At 49.7% G+C, this 19,450-nt stretch overlaps 2 protein-coding genes across 5 annotated transcripts in view; one reads left to right on the top strand and one right to left on the bottom strand.

Moving 5' to 3' along the window:
• Positions 1-4,093: 4,093 nt before the first annotated feature.
• POLL (DNA polymerase lambda) lies at positions 4,094-16,884 on the bottom strand. Of its 4 annotated transcripts, none has more exons than XM_016192847.2 (9): positions 16,817-16,884; positions 15,236-15,398; positions 14,136-14,430; positions 13,783-13,945; positions 13,121-13,438; positions 11,494-11,667; positions 10,164-10,292; positions 5,331-5,499; positions 4,094-4,939 (listed from the first exon to the last, which is right to left on the bottom strand). In XM_016192847.2, the coding sequence occupies exons 2-9, from the start codon at positions 15,345-15,347 to the stop codon at positions 4,575-4,577; spliced, it is 1,725 nt and encodes a 574-aa protein (XP_016048333.1). In that variant the 5' UTR covers positions 15,348-15,398; positions 16,817-16,884; the 3' UTR covers positions 4,094-4,574. The 4 variants fall into 4 exon arrangements, with proteins under 4 accessions (XP_016048333.1, XP_007533918.1, XP_060027429.1 ...); XM_007533856.3 differs by having other exon boundaries at positions 15,236-15,369; positions 16,817-16,876; XM_060171446.1 differs by lacking the exon at positions 11,494-11,667.
• DPCD (deleted in primary ciliary dyskinesia homolog (mouse)) overlaps positions 16,877-19,450 on the top strand; it is a 22,081-nt gene continuing 19,507 nt past the window's right edge. Inside the window, exon 1 of the mRNA XM_007533855.3 lies at positions 16,877-17,020. Coding sequence (XP_007533917.1) covers positions 16,957-17,020 — 64 coding nt within the window. The 5' untranslated portion in view covers positions 16,877-16,956. The remainder of the gene's footprint in view (positions 17,021-19,450) is intronic.

The raw sequence follows: 19,450 nt of genomic DNA, 5'->3' as shown, positions 1-19,450 counted from the left end.
GGGTTCAGCCAAATTCTCTGTTTAAGGAGCCCTGAGGCTGAAATCAAGCCATCTGCATGTGGGTCTGGAGAAGAACCAACCTCCACACCTGCTCTCCTGGTAGGGAGTTCAGGTCCTGTAGTTCCAGGACTTGGGTCTCTGTGTCCTGCTGCTTTCAACTCTTTGAGCATTCTGTCTAATCCTTGCACAGGATCCTTTCCATTTCCTTTCTTTCTCTCCTTCTCTTTTTATAGATAAGAGACAAAGTAAGCAGAGACACAAATAAAGAGAGTGAAAGAGAAAGAGAAAGGAAGCACTGAAGCTTCCAATTCACTGTGGTGGGGCAAGCTTGAACTTGGTCTGTGCTCTATTTTGCCACCCGCCTCCTGTTTCAAAGACAGTGAAAGAGTATTGACTGCTCTGGCTTTGAAACTCTGATGCCCCCTTCTGCTGCCTACCACAGAAAAAAATTTGAAGGGCTCCTGTGATTAGGTCAGACCCGCCCAGGGAATCTCCCTTCTGCCTTGTGAGGTAACTCAACTGCAGGAGTAACATGGCTTCCTAGCTGAAGGCTCCAGCAACTACAGGTTTGCTGTGCACAGGCAGAGGTCACTGGGGGTCTTTCCTAGAATCCTTCCCTCCACACACACACCCAGGATCAGAGGTAAGCTGGAAGCAACCTTGGACTTCTTAATACCTTGGGCTAGTCACTTCCCATTTCTGGTCCTCAGTTTTCTCAACTGTAAAATGGGTGAGCGCAGGGGGTGGAGAGGGACAGTGGGATGAAATCTAAAGTCCCTTTCAGGCCTCACTTGTGATGTAAGAAGACAGGATTTTTCTTCCTTTGGATTTGGGGCTACTGTCCAGGGAAGAGCAGGACTGCATTCTCCCTTGCAGACGTCTGAAAGCTGGGGCAGGCTCAACAGAGACATCCGGCAGGACTGGGCTATGGGGGGACCCAGAGAGGCTGCTTCTGTTGAGTAGAGTTCATGGGCCCCATGGCTTCAGGGCCCCAGAGACCAGGACCACCCATCCCCCAAGTCTGTACCAAAGTGAGGGAAATGGGGCAAGGACAGCTGGAGTCTGATTGAGCGGTAACTCCTCATGTCCACCTACACCACCTTCCTGCCAGAGTTCAACTTCGAAATCCATTCCCCAGTCCACGCTTTCTGCCCCAGCCTGGGCCTCAGAGTCCCCCCAAAGGGCCTTCTAGCCTCTCCCACGCCCCGCCATCCACTGGGCTTCCTATCCTGTTACTTCCCTCCCCTGGACTCCAGAACCAGCCACCTCTGCTCAGGCTCCCCTCTGGGCCCCTAGGCTCCACTTGATATTTTTCACGCAAGCTTCAGGGTGTCCCCACCCCAGGCCTCACTGTGGTCTGGCAGGGGGCCATAGAGACCCTCCCCAGCTCCATCCAGAGCGGGAGCTAGGGAGGAGGCGGGGAAATGAATATTAATTTATCATGATTAGGCAAATCCGGCAGGGAGAGCCGATTCCGGAGGAGGCTAAAAAGATGAATTTCAGCAATAAAATTAAATAAGGACGGACGGGCGGCCCCTCCTCCCTCCCGCTTTGCTGATCTCTCTCTTTCTTACAATTTATGAGGCCAATTATGAAGATGAGGTTGGAAGTTCCTGGAACTTCACTAAATGCAAACGGCGGTCCCTGCTGTTCCCATCAAATTAATTAACCGCGCGCTATTGATGGCCGCTCAAGGCTGACGCAGGCGGCCCGCCCTGCGGCCGCCTCCACGGACACAGAGACCCAGAGCCCAGTTGGGCCTCCACCATCTTCTGGGGGCTTCCAGGAGTTCTTCTCCAGCCCCTGGGCTCTGCCAGAACCCTTGACAGAGGAGCAGGCACACAGAGGTCTTGACAGACACACACACAGCCTAGCTGAGGGAACACTGTTAGGTCCTAGGCCCGCTCTCTTAGGGCTGGCTAGCCCTGCACCCACCAAAGGGCCAGGAGAGGCTCTCACAACCCCCTTCCCTGAAGCTGCCTGCCTCAGAGTCCCACTCCCCTCATGGCCCCCAAACCTCTGAGGCCTTATTCAGGAGCGGTCTCCTTTTCCATCCCATCAGTTTCTGTCAGCCTTGCCAGAAGTCTGTGTGGCTTAAAGGTAGTTTTCAGAGTGTGTGTGTGTCACACACACACACACACACACACACACACACACACACACACACACACGGCAGCAGCAGTGGGCACCAGGCTCCCAGTTTACACAGAAGTCAGCACTGCTCTCCTGTGTGGGAGCAGCTTCACTGGCCAGGCTGCCCCTCTGACGTGCTGGGCAGGCCGGGCACTGCAGGAGTGATGTGAGAGAAGCGGTGTCCTGTTCAGACCCAGACTCCCCAGGCTTTGGACTTCTGCCAACACTGTCCCTTACTGGGGCTGACAGAAAGCACCACGGGTTGGTCCAGGGTGGAGGCAGCAGAGCGTTTCTAGAGGGTCTGCAGCAGGGGCCCAGGGATCTTCCCCCACCTGCTCTCAGTCCCAGGCAGTCAGGCTACCAGGTTAGCATGGTGCTGTGACACAGGCTCTCCAGACTCAGGACGATTCCTTCCCCGGTGTGCGGTGCGGGCTCCAGGGTTCTGAGCATGGGGGGTCCACTCCAAGGCTGCCAGAGGCCCATCCCTGCAACCTGAGCTCAGTCACACTCGGCCTCTGAGTCCCTCAACCTGATGGGATGAGGCACTCTGGTGGTGGGAATTGTACGAATGGTACCCCTCTTAACCCACAGTTTTGTTGATCATTATTGAATCACTAATAATAATAAAAAGAACAGGTAGAGCAGCGGTTAAGCACAGGTGGCGCAAAGCGAAAGGACCGGCGGAAGGATCCCGGTTCGAGCCCCCAGCTCCCCACCTGCAGGGGAGTCGCTTCACAAGAAGTGAAGCAGGTCTGCAGGTGTCTATCTTTTTCTCCCCCTCTGTCTTCCCCTCCTGTCTCCATTTCTCTGTCCTATCCAACAATGACAACATCAATAACAATAATAATAACTACAACAATAAAACAACAAGGGCAACAAAAGGGAATAAATAAATATTTTAAAAATAATAAAAAGAACTTGAAAAATAAGAAAACACAAAGCAGAACTTGAACTGGGTTTGGTGTACTGCACCAAAGTAAAAGACTCTGGGGTGGGGAGGGGGTTCAGGTCCCGGAACATGATGGCAAAGGACTTAGAGGGGGGTTGAATTGCTGAGTGTGGAAAACTGAGAAATGTTACACATGTACAAACTATTGTTTTTACTGTTGACTCTAAACCATTAATCCCCCTCAATAAAGAAAAAATACATTTATTTAAAAAAAAAAGCCCCGCCCCCCCTACAGGTGTCCTCCTGTGTCTCTGTGCCCACATTCTTCACACTTGGTGAGCCCGACTTCCTCCCCACCACACCCTTGTCCTGCAAGGTCCAACCTCTGCAAACCTCGGCCCCACAGTGGACCTGCTTCCATTCGTTCTAGCAAACCAAGCTCCGTGAGTGTGAGTGGGGAGGCGGCTCAGCAGAAGAGTGCAGGGTTCGCACGTGAGAAGCCCCAAGTTTGATCCTGGCACCACAGTTGCCAGACTGCTGCTCAGGCTCTTCCTTTCTCTCAATAAATAAATTCTTTTAAAAAAGAAAAGTTCCCCCTTAGTTCAACTTCTAGTCCTTTCTTTCGCCAGCCTTCTGACCCCTGGCACATATCATCCCCTCTGACACAGGTTTTTTAATCATCCCAAGAACCTGCTTACTCCTCTCAAACAGGCTGTTTCTTCACCAGCCTGACCCATACTCCCTTCTCCAGGCAGCCTTCCCTGACTACCCCAGAACTCTCAGGTCACCATTTGGTTGTTGAATCTTGTTCGTTTGGTCCTGTCCACAGATACTGTTCTAGGGCAGGGCCCATGGGGATGCTGGTGGGCAGAGGAGCAAATAATTCCTGGCTCTGACTTTTCCCTTTTAACAGCCACCCCTTTCCACCTCCAAGCTCAGGAGTTAAATCAGGCTTGGCCTGTTTGGGGAGCATGTAGCCACCTTTCAGGCTCTCATTCAACCCCCACCCTCAGGCCCCCTGGATGGGAGAGGGTAGGCAGGGCTGCAGCAGCTGACAGACACTGGACGGGCTGAATGTCAAGTGCACTTTACTGGGTCTCTGGGCCTCCAAAGGCCACCACACAGAGCCTCCCCTCCTGTTGCACAGGGAAGAAGGTGGAGGGAGGACCCCCCCCCCCCCCCAGTGACTCCTGCTCCAGAGGACCGGGGTAATACCAGGCCACAGCAGCCCCGCACCCACCCCCAGCAGCAGCAAAAACCTCCCTCAGGTGAGGATGGGGAAGCCTTCAGCACAGGAAGCTGCCTTCAAACCAGCCACCTGCATCTGTTTAAAAGGGGGCAAGGAGCTATGTGCGAATCTTCCAGAGGCAGGTGAGGTAGATGGTGGCTGCTGTGTAAGGGGAGAGGGTTGGGCAGGCTCTGGGAGCCGAGCTGGTCCTTTGGCCCAGGCCTAGATGACTAGTGGCAGGTTCAGCCAGCAGGGGCTGGAGAGCAGTACTGGATGGCCATGGGAGTAGCAGTCCAGCCCGGCAACTCCTCCCCGGAGCAGGGGTCACCAGTCCCGTTCTGCTGGCTCTCGGTAGGGTAGGCCCAGGAGCCGGAAGACATCCTTCTCTGTGGGGGTGTGCAGCACTCTGCCAGGCCCCACCTTGAGGCCCTGAGCATCCCGGGCCACGGCTGTGCTGAGGGCATGCTCAGACAGACTCATGCCCTTGGTCTTGGCCAGGGCCCGCATGGAGCGGTTGAAGTGCGCAGAGCCAGTGAAGTAGAGTAGTGCACAGGCAAACTCACTGTAGGGCACCACGATGATGTCCAGCCGTCGGTACCGCTGGCCGGGCCCTGGAAGCCGGCACACACCCAGGTACTTCTGCTGCTGGCCATTCTCTTCCTGGCTCACCAAGTCATCTGTGAGGAACCCTGGTCCAACATAGGAGGGCTGCTAGGAGGGGGGGCTGCACCCAGGGCCACCCTGTCTTCCCCAGTCCCCCCACTCATCTCTAGGTCCTCTTCCCAGTGCACCCATGTACTTTCTGGGTGACCCTGCCCTCTCTGAGCAGCTTCTTATCTGTGCACTGTGTCATACCCTCCTGTGTCCCCCTAATGTCACAGCTCAAACGGCAGGCAACATAAGCCCCTCCGTGTAGGTGCGGCAAGCTGTTTCCTCTCATCCTTGAAATGCACCAACCACGAGAGTTGGTTCTCACAAATCTAGCTCTACTTCCAGCCTACAGAGAACTTGGAAGGTCTCCCTCCTGGAGGCCGCTCAGCGCTGACCACCACCCTGCTCATCCCGAGACGGAGCTCATACCTCGCTGCCGAAGGCCATCAAGGAGGCGGCTGAAGATGCCCTGGTGAGACCGGCCATCTGGGTGAGTGACCAGCACGTCCACGTCACCACAGGTTGCCTTCCCCCGTCGGTAGGAACCACATGTGACACACAGAAGCCCAGGGTTCAAGGCCTGAGCTGACTCTCGGACCTGGGAAAGAGCATGAAGGGTGGGAAGGGTGGGCCTCAAGTCCCAAAAGCCACCCCTTCCCCTGCTAGCATGGGGGCCTTTCTCAACCCAGGCTCCCAGGCTTTGTGCCCAGAGCCAAACCCTGGAGGAGTGGCTGTGTTCTCAGACAGGGGAGAACACACATCAGCAGAGGCAGCTTGGGAAAAGTCACAAGATGCTGTGTACTCAGATTCTGAAGGAAGGGCTATTGCTTTCCCTCCCAAAGTTCTTTAAGAGCAGAGAGGGGGGCCAGGAGGTGATGTCCCTGGTGGAGTGTACACTTACTGTGCACAAGGACCTGGTGACCTGGTTCTGTCTGCAGAGGGGAAGATTCACAAGCAGCAAAGCAGCACTGCAGATGTCTCCCTCTCTCCCTCTCTAGTCCCCTTTCTTCTCAATTTCTCTCTGTCCCTTTCCAGAAAACAAAAAAAAAAAAGGAAAGATAAATGACTGACAGGAGCTATGGATTAGTTGTGCAGGGACTGAGCCCCAGTGGTAACCCTCGTAGCAAACAAAATAATTTAAAAAATGATGGGGGCTAGGTGGTGGCACACCTGGTGGAATGCATGTTACCATGCTCAAGGACCTGCGTCAAGCCTCCAGTCCTCACCTGCAGGGAGGAAGCTGCAAAAGTGATGGAGTAGTGCTACTGATGTCTCTGTCTATCTATCTCCCTGCACCTTCCAAAATAAGTTTTACAAAAATTACAAAAATGATGTTGGAAAAGGACCTACATTGGTGGTCAGTGTTTTGCAGACACCTATCACAGGAGATGAGCGACTGTACCCATGTGTCAAGCACTATATATAATCTATTAACCCCCTAGTAAAGAGGAAAGAAAGGAAGGAAGGAAGGAGAGAAAGAAAGAGAGAAAGAAGGAAAGCAACTGATTGTGTTTTTTTTTTTGTTTGTTTGTTTTGTGCTTGGGAAGATAACCTAAATAAATAGAATAGAAATAGAAATATTTAAAAAAAAAAAAAAAAAAAAGAAAGAAAGAAAGACATCCCTTTTTTGGTCCCTGCCTCAGCCCATGAATCCAGGTCTGTGGAATTCCACTCAGGACAAAGCCCTCTGGAGCCCTCAGTCAGCTCTCTATGCACTGGGGGCTAATGGCAGTGTGTGAGAAGAAGAAGAAAGCTGAGGCCGAGATAGCTGGCTGGTAGGGTGTCCCTGGTGCAAGCTTTGGGGCTGGGGGTGGGGGTTGGGCAAAGGAATACAGCTGCATCTGTAGGAAAGGGAAAAGAGCAAAGAGGGGGGGCTGGGTGGTAGCGCAGCGGGTTAAGTGCACATGGCGCAAAGCGCAAGGACCGGCATAAGGATACTGGTTCAAGCCCCCTGGCTTCCCACCTGCAGGGGCGTCCTTTCAAAGGCAGTGAAGCAGGTCTGCAGGTGTCTATCTTTCTCTCCCCCTCTGTTTTCCCTTCCTCTCTCCATTTCTCTCTGTCCTATTCAACAATGATGACATCAGTAACAACAACAATAAAACAAGGGCAACAAAAGGAAAATAAATAAATAAATAAAATATTTTAAAAATCTTTAAAAAAAAAAAAGAGCAAAGAGGGAGAAAATCCTGAGGAGTGGGTTTGCTGAGAGGAAGCTGGGACAGAAGTCTCTGTCAACTGAAGGATCACCCCTCACTGAGGGGATAAACCCATTAGCCTCCTCCCCAGAGACAAGGAGACCTTTCACATGCAGATGGCCTCCTGCCTACACCCCAGGATGCTGGTATTTCTGGGGCCCTGGATACCAGTAGCCAGGACACCTCAATTCTCCTAACAGGCAGGCTCTAATATCCTAACTCTCCCTTCAGGAGCCTCCCAAGAGGCTGGGAGGAGCCCTTAGATGAGTAATCCCATCAAAAATGCCTCAGGCCCTCAAATGGGGGAAGCAGGCCAGGTGGGAAGCCACTTCTGTCCCAATGGATCGGGGTGGGAGGAGGCTGGCTAGGACATTCTCTTTGCCTGGAAACCATGGCTGAGTGACAGTGTCATCTCTTGTATCACAGCCTGGTGATGGGAAGACAAAGGGACCTGTCCATCCATCCTGCACCTCATAGACCAGTAGCCTGGCAGGAGAGCTAGAGAGTGATTTCGGCTAAACTGAGCCCGGTCTCCATGGAATCCTATCCTATCAGAATCCGAGACCAAAATGAGCAGAGCTCACCCATAGCAAACCCCCCCCCCCCAAATCTTAACAAGTGATAGACCTAGCCCTAAAAGTATTCTCCTCTCTAATCTAGGTTTCACATAAAATAAATGCTAGTCCTATTCAAAACTTCTTTCAAGGACACCAACAAATCATGATGAAAAGAAGTATCCAATCAGAAGAAATTTCTACTTCAGAGCACTGGGAGGTAGCTCAGTGGTAGAGCACATGCTTCCACACGTGAGGCCCTGAGTGCCATTCCTGAACCACATGAAAGAATGACAAAGACCTCACAGTGGGACTTCAAAGATATTGGAGTGGTATTCTGGCTTCTCTTTCTCTCTTTTTAAAGTTAACTTTTTAAAAAGATTCTTTAATCTTTTTATTTATTTATTGGATAGAGACAGCCAGAAATCCAGAGGGAAGGGAGGTGATAGGAAGGGAGAGAGAGAGACAATAGAGACAGCCAGAAATCCAGAGGGAAGGGAGGTGATAGGAAGGGAGAGAGAGAGAGACACCTGCAGCCCCGCTTCACCACTTGCAAAGATTTCCCCCTGCAGGTGGGGAGCAGGGGGTCAAACCTGGGTTCTTGCACACTATAACGTGTGTGCTCAACCAGGTACACCACCACCCGGCCCCTAAAATTAACTTTTAATTTATTTTTATAAATTAAAAAAATTATTTATTATCTTTATTTGATATAGAAAGCAAGGAATGAGAAGAAAGGGGATACAGAGAGTGAGAGATGAAAGACACCTGCAGTCCTGCCTCACCACTCGTGAAGCTTTCCCCCTGCAGGTGGGGACTGGGGGCTTGAGCCCGGGTCCTTGTGCACTGTAACATGTGCGCCACCACCTGGCCCCTGGCTTCTCTCTCATTAAAAAAAAAAAGTATAAAAACTATAAATATATATGTGTGTGTATATATATATACATATGTGTATATATATATATATATGTATATATATACACAGAGAGAGAGAGAAGGAGAGAAATTGAGGTGGGGGGGTTGGACAGTAGAGCAGCGGGTTAAGCGCACATCGCACAAAGCACAAGGACCAGCTCAGGGATCCCAGTTCCAGCCCCCAGCCTCCCACCTGCAGGGGGTCGCTTCACAGGGATCCCAGTTCCAGCCCCCAGCCTCCCACCTGCAGGGGGTTGCTTCACAAGCGGTGAAGTAGGTCTGCAGGTGTCCATGTTTCCCCATCTCTCTTCCCCTACTCTCTCGATTTCTCTCTGTCCTATCCAACAACAATAATAATAATAACAACAACGATAAACTAGGGCAACAAAGGAGAAAAAATAGCCTCCAGGAGCAGTGGATTTGTAGTGCAGGCACCGAGCCCCAGCAATAACCCTGGAGGCAAAAAAAAAAAAAAAATTGAGGTGGAGTGGGTGGCTCAACTATAGAGGACAAATATGAGCTCTGGCTTCAATTCCTCCCACACTACATTAAAAAAAAAAAAAAAAAAAAAAAAAAAAAGGGAGTCAGGCGGTAGCGCAGTGGCTAAACTCATATGGCACAAAGCACAAGGACCGGCCTAAGAATCCTGGTTTGAGCTCTTGGCTCCCCACCTGCAGGGAAGTCGCTTCACAGGCGGTGAAGTAGGTCTGCAGGTGTCTGTCTTTCTTTCCCCCTTTCTCCTCCTCTCTCCATTTCTCTCTGTCCTAGCCAACAACAATGACATCAATAATAACTACAACAATAAAACAAGGACAACAAAAGGGAATAAGTAAATAAACATAAAAAATAAAAAAAAAAGAGTCTGGAAGGTGGCTCAGCAGGAACAATTATGCTGTACAACCCTGAGGCCCCGGGTTCAGTCCCTGGCTCTGCATCTGGCCAGGGTGGTGCATTGGTCTCTTGCATTAAATGACAATTTTTTCAAAAGCTTCTACTTCTAATCCAGCCCTAGCCTTAAGCTGAGTCTTTCTTCTAACCACAGTCTTAATCCAACCACAACCTAACTCAAAACTTCCACCAGCCTGGATGGGAATCAGAGGTCCAAGCATCTCAGAAAGGACTCAAACTGTGTAGGTCGGTGCCAATTGTGGAGAGAAAGACTCCAGAGTTTTGATTAGGACGTCAAAATAGTTTCTGAACCAGAAAAAAATGTTGAACTTCTACCCTGTCCCATCTTAACTTATCTCAGTTCAAAATCCAACGTTCTCAAGTAGTCCAGACCATAACCCGTACGTCTCCTAGGCCCAATACTAACCCAGTTTTAACAACATCTTAGCATCTGTGCCAGTCCCAGCTCTGCTTGTTAAGAGCTCTCACCAGACAGCTGCTGCTGTAGCCCCTGCCTGCAAAAGCCAGCCCTCCTCTGGGGCCACAGCTTCAGTTTCAATTTGCTCTTTCCCCACTGGTCTTAGCCCTGTGACCCAGCTTCCTCTGCCTGCCAGGTTCCTCAGCTTAGGGATCAGAAGTCCTTGGCATCAAGCCAAGTCCTGATCTTCTTGCAGGGCCTGGCTTTCCTCAGTGTCGGGACACCTGCTTACTGTCTGCTCAATCTCTGAGGCCTCTTCCCTCGGCATGCGTTCCAGGAAGTCAGCATAATGCTTCAGGCCGATAGCCTGTTGGGTCGTCAGGGAGGCCTGGTTGTGGAGGTCTTCTAAGCTTCGGAAGCCCTGGGGGAAAGAAGCCAGACAAGAAGGCTATAAGGACTCAGGACCAGTGGTGAGACAGTGAATGAGCACACACACCAAACTTCTATCACCTCGACTACTGGGAAGGTCTGAGGCAGAGCCAAATCCTGGAGTGGCAGAGTGTATTCAATGAACAAGGAAAGCAGGGAGCATTAGACCTCACCCAGTCTAACACAAAAAGAGCACTGGCTTATGAGTCCACCAGTTGGGGGTGGAGGCATGCTATTCCTGGCACAGCCATGTTTGGGAACCACTGCTCTACACACTCAGCTCTGATGCCTGGTCTCCTTAGGAGGGTCCTGGCTAGTCTGGGGCACAGAGAAGCATTATCCTTATCTCTTCCTGCACCCCAGATGAATGCCTGAGCACTACCAAACACAGGACAGTTCTGGGGCCTATGAGTCCTGGTCCCCTTGAAAAGTGGGCTCTCGGGAGTCAGGCAGTAAGTAGCACAGTGGGTTAAGTGCAAGTGCTGCAAAGCGCAAGGACTAGCGTAAGGAACCTGGTTTGAGGCCCCAGCTCCCCTACCTGCAGGGGAGTTGCTTTACAAGTGGTGAAGCAGGTCTGCAGGTGTCTATCTTTCCTTCCCCCCCTCCATTTCTCTCTGTCCTATCCAACGACAACGATATCAATAACAACAACAATAACTGCAACAATAAAAAAAAAAGGGCAACAAAAGGGAATAAATAAGTAAATAAAATGAAAAGTGGGCTCTCTATAATCTGGGTTCATTCCCACTGGAGCACTGAGTAAGAGAACTGCAACAGAAGTTCAGGGGGTCGGGCGGTGGCGCAGTGGGTTAATCGCATGTGGCGCAAAGCACAGGGACCGGCGTAAGGATCCCGGTTCGAGCCCCCGGCTCCCCACCTGCAGGGGAGTCGCTTCACAGGCGGTGAAGCAGGTCTGCAGGTGTCTATCTTTCTCTCCCCTTCTCTGTCTTCCCCTCCTCTCTCCATTTCTCTCTGTCCTATCCAACAACGAATTATGTCAACAAGGGCAATAATAATAATAACCACAACGAAGCTACAACAAGGGCAACAAAAGGGGGGAAAAATGGCCTCCAGGAGCAGTGGATTCATGGTGCAGGCACCGAGCCCAGCAATAACCCTGGAGGAGGAAAAGAAAAAAAAAAAAAAAAAGAAGTTCGGAGACACAACCAAATGAGGCTGGAGCAGGGTATGACCTGATGATACCACATCTGGGCAGTCTTGGTTCCAGCTCCCCAGATGTTGGAGAAGAGCTCTAAGACTGGCACACTCTCACTGATATAGTCTAGCTTCCGCAGATGCCCACTCTCCAGGATCTCCACAATCTTCTCAGCCATCCGCTTCCCAATCCCAGGGATACCATAGGCCTCCTAGAGAAAGAAGAAAAGGCAGGGAAGAAAGGTAAAGCAGGGAGGCAGAAGAGAGTCGGCAGTGGGGAAACTCCTGTCTTTAGCGGAGTCTGGGGGAAAAGCCAGCCTGGCTGCATTAAGCTTGGGTACAGCTGAGGGTGAGAAATATGCACAGACTGGGCTGGATAACTTTATACTACAGCTCTGCTCCACCACTCTTGGAGGTCGCCCTCATGCCATGCATGATACTCTCATGTGGCTCCAGGACCCAAACCCAGGGCTTTACATACACAGAATGGCATATGTTCTACCAGGTGAACTATCCTGGCCCCCAAAATTGGGGCATTTTTTTTTTAATATTTATTTTCCCTTTTGTTGCCCTTCTTTTTATTGTTGTTGTAGTTACTATTGTTGTTGTTAATTGATGTCGTCATTGTTGGATAGGACAGAGAGAAATGGAGAGAGGATGGGAAGACAGAGAGGGGGAGAGAAAGACAGACACTTGCAGACCTGCTTCATCTACTGTGAAGTGACTCCCCTGCAGGTAGGGAGCCGGGGGCTCAAACCAGTATCCTTATGCCATTCCTTGCGCTTTGTGCCACGTGCGCTTAATCTGCTGCACTACCGCCCGACTCCCACATTTGGGGCATTTTAGAAGAGGAAGCCTCAATCCCACTGGAGGATGGAACACTTATCTTTTGGTTCACAGTGAGATGGAAGTCAGTACAGGAAGTAAGAACAAAACAAAACAAGGGTGGTGGCGCACCTGGCTGAGCACACATGTTACAGTATGCAAGGACCCAGATTTGAGCCCCCAGTCCCCACCTGCAGGGGGAGAGCTTCAAACGTGGTAAAGCAGGGCTGCAGGTGTCTCTCTGTCTCCCTCTTCCTCTTAATTTCTGGTAGTCTCTATCCAATAAATAAAGATAATTAAAAAGGAAAAAAGAAAGAACAATGATTGTACCAGTCACTGTCATCACAGCAAAAGCCAGAGCTCACATTTACTGCAGCCTTCCTGTGGACCAGGCCTTGCACCACAAGGATCATCTCATTTGGTCCTCACACGAGTAGTGGGACTTTGCTATTTCTCTTGGTCCCTTTTTGCTGATCAGAAAACTGAGGTTCAAAAAGCGTTAAGTAACTTATCTAAAGCTACACAGGTAGTGGATTATAGGAACCAGAATCTAAACTCTGGTCTGTTGAACGCCAGAGTATAAACTTTTGATTGTAGGGAAAAATTCAGAAGTGGAAAGAATAGTACAATGGACTCCCAAGGGCCCTTCCCAATACCCAGCTTCAATAATTATCAAGATTTTTGCCAGTCTGCTTTTATTCATCTTTTTCCTTTATTTTGGTGTAAATCACAAAGTCATAGACTTAAGGCACCACATCTAAGTCCCATCATTGGCACCATCCTCTGCCCAGGAAAGAGTAGATGCCCTGCCCCCTCCCACCCCTGCCTCAGGCCCCATACCTGGTAGGAGGTAACAGGCTTGTGGAAGCTCTTGAGAGCATTGATGGCCTTGGCATAGCCCAGTGCCCTCCACTTATCTCCCTGAACACTGTAGGCTTTGGCCAGCACTTCCAGCTTCTCTGTGATGTGGGGGTTGTGGTTGGTAGCCTTCTGGCTGGAGGGCTGTGCACAGACCCATTTGGCCAGGCCTTCAGGGGCTGGACTAGGCTCACCCTTTCCCTCAGCGGTTGTGGGGTAGTGGCCACTGATCAGGGCTTCCAGATCAGCTGCGCTAACCTTGGTGTTGTCCCCATCGCTGGTTTCATCATCGGAGTCAAGCTTGAGGTAGGAAGGAGAAGAAATGGTAAGTTTCTGCCCGCCATTTGGAGGCGTCCTTGCAGATAAGGGCTGAGAGGCCTAGAAAGAGGCTGGCTCTTCTGTGTCTGATTTGGACCTCTGAAAGTATGGGGCTGTGGTTTACTTGGCTTTCCCCATGCTCAGCTCCAGGGTCCCCACTGGCACATGGCAAATGCAGAACTGCTGAGTATTGGGAAGAGCTAAGAGGCTTCACATTAAAGAAAGCCCTTCTCTCTCAGAGGCCTGGAACATTCTGAATAATCTCCAGATCCTTTCTGTGATCTAGCTCCCAGGGAAGGAGCTGTGGGGACTGGGAGGCTACTGACCTGGTTTTGGGGCCTTGGAGCTTCTTCTGCCTTCTGGGGAGGAGCCACAGGTCTTGTGGGATGAGCTGAGGGAGAGGGGACTGCTCTGAGCATAGCCTCATGGGCTCCAGGAGAAGTTGAAGAGCCTTGGTCTGCTTTGCTGAGCTCTGGTTGGTCCAAGCACCTACAGAGATGGTAATGGGAGGTTAAGACACCAAAGGCCTCACCCTATCTTTCCCCTCAATCCTATTTCCTATTCTGAAATCTTGGTTTTCCAGCATGTCCAATTAAGATGTGAGTTATCTTTAACAACCCACGAAGAACATTCAAGGTGCTACCAGAAAACATCTGAGGAGAGGCTGAGACCAGCTCACCTGTCAGGAATGAAGATGCCAAATCCTTCTGTGTCCACCAGCCTCCTTTCCTGAAGGCACAGGCTCAGCCAGCATGATTTCACTAGTTGAGTACCGGGGGGGAGCCGGGGTAGTCTGAGCAGGCGAAGGGCACGTTCATAGTCCATGTCCTCATCCACCACGATGTGAGTAACTTCTGGGGACCAAGCAGGGCATATCTGGCCACCATGCTGGACAATCTGCTTCTCAAAGAGTTCTGCCCGGGCTCGCCCAATGCCAGTGGGCACAACATGGGCCTGCAAGGAGCTCAGCCACTCTGTGGAGAAGACATCCAGATGCCTGCTGTCAAAACTTTCAGAAGCGATCTTAACTGTCCCTTTATGGCCCCTTGCCCTCAATCACTTTCCTTCCCTTCAAATGGTTTGTCTTCTGGGGTTTCTACTACAAAGCATGCAGCTAATTCGATCATGGCTCATTGTTTGAATGTAAGGAGCAAGGACTCTGCTATGTCCCATTCCCTGGTATAAATGAAAACAATGTATGGTGGGGGTTGGGCAGTATTGCAGCTGGTTAAGCGCACACAGCAAAGTGCAAGAACCTATGTAAGGATATGGGTTTGAGCCCCAGGGGGTGGGGTGGGGTGCTCCCCACCTGCAGGGTGGTTGCTTCATAGGTGGTGAAGCAGGTCTGCAGGTGTCTATCTTTCTCTCCCCCTCTCTGTCTTCCCCTCCTCTCTCAATTTCTCTCTGTCCTATCCAACAACAATGACACCAATAACAACAATAATAATCACAATGATAAAAAAAAAAAAAAGGGAAAAAAATAGCCTCCAGGAGCAGTAGATTTGTGGTGTAGGCACCAAGCCCCAGCAATAACCCTGGAGGCAAAAAAAAAAAAAAAAAAAAAAAGGTGTGGCATGTATCCTATCATCATTTTGTTAATTTATTCTTTCACCAAATGCTAGTGGGCATTTGGTGTGTGCCAGGCACAAAGCACACATATTTTGCCATCACAAGCCACACAGTCTAGGATTCTCCCCTCTACCTCACCCCACCATCTATTTGTCAGTGAAGCTACAAAACAACTTACAACTCTGGGGGCTTGAGAGTGGATCTGCTCACCTCCTGCTGCTTCTCCCACTTCCCTCTTGGGAACCTTTTCCAGTGTTGCTGATGGATTGCTGTGGATTTTCTTCCGCTTGGGAAATGCCTTCAGGATGCCTCTGGGATCCATGGAGTTATGGTTGGATTCTGGCCTGGTTGAGGGTTAAGCTGCTTGAGGTAGCTATCATGGGAAAGCCCAGAACTGAGATTCCCCCAATCCCTTTGCTTATGGTGCCCGTTACCAGGTCCTGAGATCTAGAGCCCAGTTCTCAGGTGGTTCCCTCAAATCTAACTGAATCTCAGTGGTTTGGTCTAGCTATATGCTCACTAGACTTTTAAAATCAGAGTACCAGGAACAATGAAGGTTAGACTGAGACTGGGGAAAGTTTTCTTGTTTATTTTTCCCTTTTGTTGCCCTTGCCGTCTTTTTATTGTTGTTGTAGTTATTATTGTTGTTGTTATTGATGTCGTCGTTGTTGGATAGGACAGAGAGAAATGGAGAGAGGAGGGGAAGACAGAGAGAGGGAGAGAAAGATAGACACCTGCAGACCTGCTTCACAGCCTGTGAAGAGACTCCCCTGCAAGGGGGGAGCTGGGGGCTTGAACCCGGATCCTTAAGCCAGTCCTTGCGCTTTGCGCTATGGCTATGTGTGTTTAACCCGCTGGGCTATCGCCCGACTCCCTGGGGAAAGTTTTGAAGGGTAAAAAAAAGATATCTCGGGAGTCGGACGGTGGCCCAGCGGGTTAAACCCATGTGGCGCAAAGCGCAAGAACCAGAGTAAGGATTCCGGTTCGAGCCCTGGCTCCCCACCTGCAGGGGCAGCGCTTCACAGGCGGTGATGCAGGTCTGCAGGTGTCTGTCTTTCTCTCCCCCTCTGTCTTCCCCTCCTCTCTCCATTTCTCTCTGTCCTATCTAACAATGACAACATCAATAACAACAATAATAGCTACAACAACAATAAAAAACAAGGGCAACAAAGGGGGGGGGAAGATATCTCTCAGAGGGCTGCTCGAAAGACCAGCAGTGTCTGCCTCTGCTGCACCCCACTTCCAAAGGTGGTTGTTATTTTGTTTTGCTTTTATTTATTTTTCTTTTTAAAATGAGTTACCAAGCCAGGACATGGGACTACATTTTTAGGATGGATTTGGACTCCCCCAAAAGTGGACACTGGAGCAAACCCTGAGATAAGCCGCTCATATCTTCTCTAACCCCCCATCCCAGACCCACAGAGGAAAACGTGTGTGCGGGGTGTCTGGGAGGCAGCGGGGACACTGCACCTGCCCTAGTCCTTGGTCTCTCGGTTGGAGGTGCTCAGCCCCACAGCTGTGGGGACAAGAGGCTGGGCTGCTGCAGGTGTGGGGATGCCTCCCTGATTGGGGGGAGGGAGTCTCGACCGAACCACGAGGGGCTAAGAAGACTAAGCAGGTGTGGGGCATCCGCCACATATGCAGCTGGCGCGCGGCAGCACTCCCAGCTGTGGGCAGAGGAAGGCTGGGGAGGGGGCCCCACCCTGTTTTCCTTAAAACGGGATTCGGTCAGGGTAAGACCAGCTCTAGACCTAGAGGGTCACCTAGGCTGGGCAGAAGTGAATTACTTACCAAGGCACCCAATAAGAGCGGACGAAGGGGGTTGGGGTGGGAAAGGGCAAGTGACCAGAACACCTTCCGGGTGAGCCGGAAGTGACCTGAAGCGGAACGGTTGCTATGGCTGCGGCAGGGCGCGCGGCGGAGGAGGGAAGATGGCGGTGACAGGGTGGCTGGAGAGTCTGCGGGCTGCGGAGAAGACGGCGCTGCTGCAGGACGGTAATCGAGGATCCCCGCGACCACCCTCAGCATTACTCCCAGGGTCCGGCCCTCCGCAGGCCCCTCCGGGAAGGGCTTTCAGAGCCTGGGATGGCAAAGCTGCAAGGGTCGTGGTTGCCTGCCTGGCTGGGTCAGCATTACAGATGAGGAAACTGAGGCTCCCAAAGACGACGTGACTGGAACGCGCGTTTCTGGACGCCTCACCTCGCTCCGCTCTTGAGCTTAGTTACTAATAAATTAACAATCCCGTTCACATACATTATGTCCTCATTATGTCCCGAGAGGCTTTAAATTTTCCTCCCCGTTTTGTAAAAGGCAAAACCAAAATCCAAGAAAATTTTAGACCCACCAAAACCTTCTAACCAGTCGGTGGTACAGCTGGATCATGAATCCCGTGCACTTCCGAAGGCAGCCAGGTGCTATGGAGAGATGGAAATCCTGGTTCTGTTAATAATTACAACTTTCTTACAGTGTGCGCTCTCCAGTCTGCCCCTTTACCTGTTTAGACTTCACTTTCCTCATCTGTAATCTTGAGGTCCTTGCCTGCTGTGATGTTATATTTTTAAGTGAGTGTCTGCACGTTCCCTGGGTGTTAGGAGAGACAGCAAAGGCTGAGGGTTGTGCGCAGAAGAGATGGGCACAGGAATTGGGAGTCCTGACCCATCCTGGGATTGGCAGGTAGAAGGGCCCCAGTGCTCTAGGGTCCCTTCCTGCACCCACTTGGGAGCCAGAATGAATTAGGACTGCCTGTAGCCTTTAGGATACCAGGTGGGGATTTTCAGCCACAGGCAGACACCAATCAAGGAAGAGTGGAATTTAAGATTAAAGTCAGCTTGGCTCATTTGCTAGTTTATTGTAGCAGCATCTGGCGAGATTTTTACTTTGTGCCAAGCCGTGTACTAGAACTGATAGAAGGAAAAAGACATGTTATCCTTGGACTTTACATAGTGTTTAGAAAAAGGATGTGTAAATATTCAGTGTGTCTGTAAATTGTAGGAGAACATGGAGTTGGAATGACCATCTCTTTGGTCCATTCTGACAGAAGTAGTAATGTTTATGGGTCCTAGTGAATTAGCAAGTGTTTGCCAAGTGGAGAAGGCAGGATGCTATCCCATGAACAATGTCTCGTGTAAAGGCATGGAGTTATGAAAATACTTGTCTGATTCTTAGGGGAACAGCAAAGCATTTAGTGTAGTGAGACAGAAACATGCATCCAGTCAAATGCTAGTTTGCAAAAGTGATTATAAAGTCTCTTCTCAAAGGGAAAGGATGGATTATTCAGAGAGAATGCAGATAAATTGGAATACATTGTGATAAATAACCTATGCCAAGCTAAGGATTGTGGAAGTTATCTCACAACCCTATTTCTTGAGGTTTTTATTAATTGAAATATAATTGACATACAGCCTTATTTTGTTTCAGGTGTACAGTATTTATGTATACTGGAAAATGATTACCACACCAAGTCTTATTTAGTTTAGTCTGTACTATAAACAGTGCAGGCATATAATTATTATTGACTATTTTAAAATATACAGGCTTGTGAAATTAAATATATTCTCACTGTTCAGCTGTCACTACCATCCAGTTCCAGAATCTTTTGTTTTTTTAATCTGGTGCTGGAGATTAAGGATTAAAGGGTCATTTATTTACATATATATGCTCTACTGTTGAACCACCTCCCTAGCCTACTATTTTATTTATTTTTTTACAAGTGATAGAAAGAAATAGAGAAAGAACAATAACAAAGCCCTGTTCCACTATCCATGGAGTTCTGCTTATTTAGTCTTTGCTGCTCTCATGTGGTACCCAGGAAGGAACCCAAGACCTCATATATGCAAAACAGGTGCTCTACTGCTAAGCTACTTCCCAGCCTCCTAAAACTTTTTCATCTTCTTTAACTGAAACCTTACACCTATTAAGCGTTTATGCCCCACCCATCCCCTCAGCTCTGGGCATTCATTCAATTTTCTGTCTTACGAATTTGTTTACTGTTGGAACTTCATAGAAATGAAGTCTTACAATGTTGGGGGCAGCATAAGCCTTTTATGACTGGCTTCTTTTTTTCTATCTCTTCTCTATCTTTCTTTCCTTTTACCAAAGCACTGTTAGCTCTGGCTTATGAGGGACAGAACATTTGAACCTGGGACCTTGGAGTCTCAGGCATGAGTGCCTTTCTGTATAACCATTATGCTGTCTCACTCGCCCCCCCTTCCTTTTATAAAGTTGAATAATATTTCATAACATATACATACCACATTTTTGTTGATCCACATTTTTGTTGATCCATACCACATTTTTGTTGATCCATACCACATTTTTGTTGATCCATACCACATTTTTGTTGATCCACATTTTTGTATGCCAATGAACACTTGGGTTACTTCTACTTTTTAATCTACTGTAAATACTGCTATTATGAACATATGT

Source organism: Erinaceus europaeus, chromosome 14 (genome assembly GCF_950295315.1).
Source record: "Erinaceus europaeus chromosome 14, mEriEur2.1, whole genome shotgun sequence".
Classification (NCBI taxonomy): domain Eukaryota; kingdom Metazoa; phylum Chordata; class Mammalia; order Eulipotyphla; family Erinaceidae; genus Erinaceus; species Erinaceus europaeus.
The sequence above is the reverse complement of the archived record's forward strand: the minus strand, read 5'-3'. Positions and strand labels throughout refer to the sequence as shown.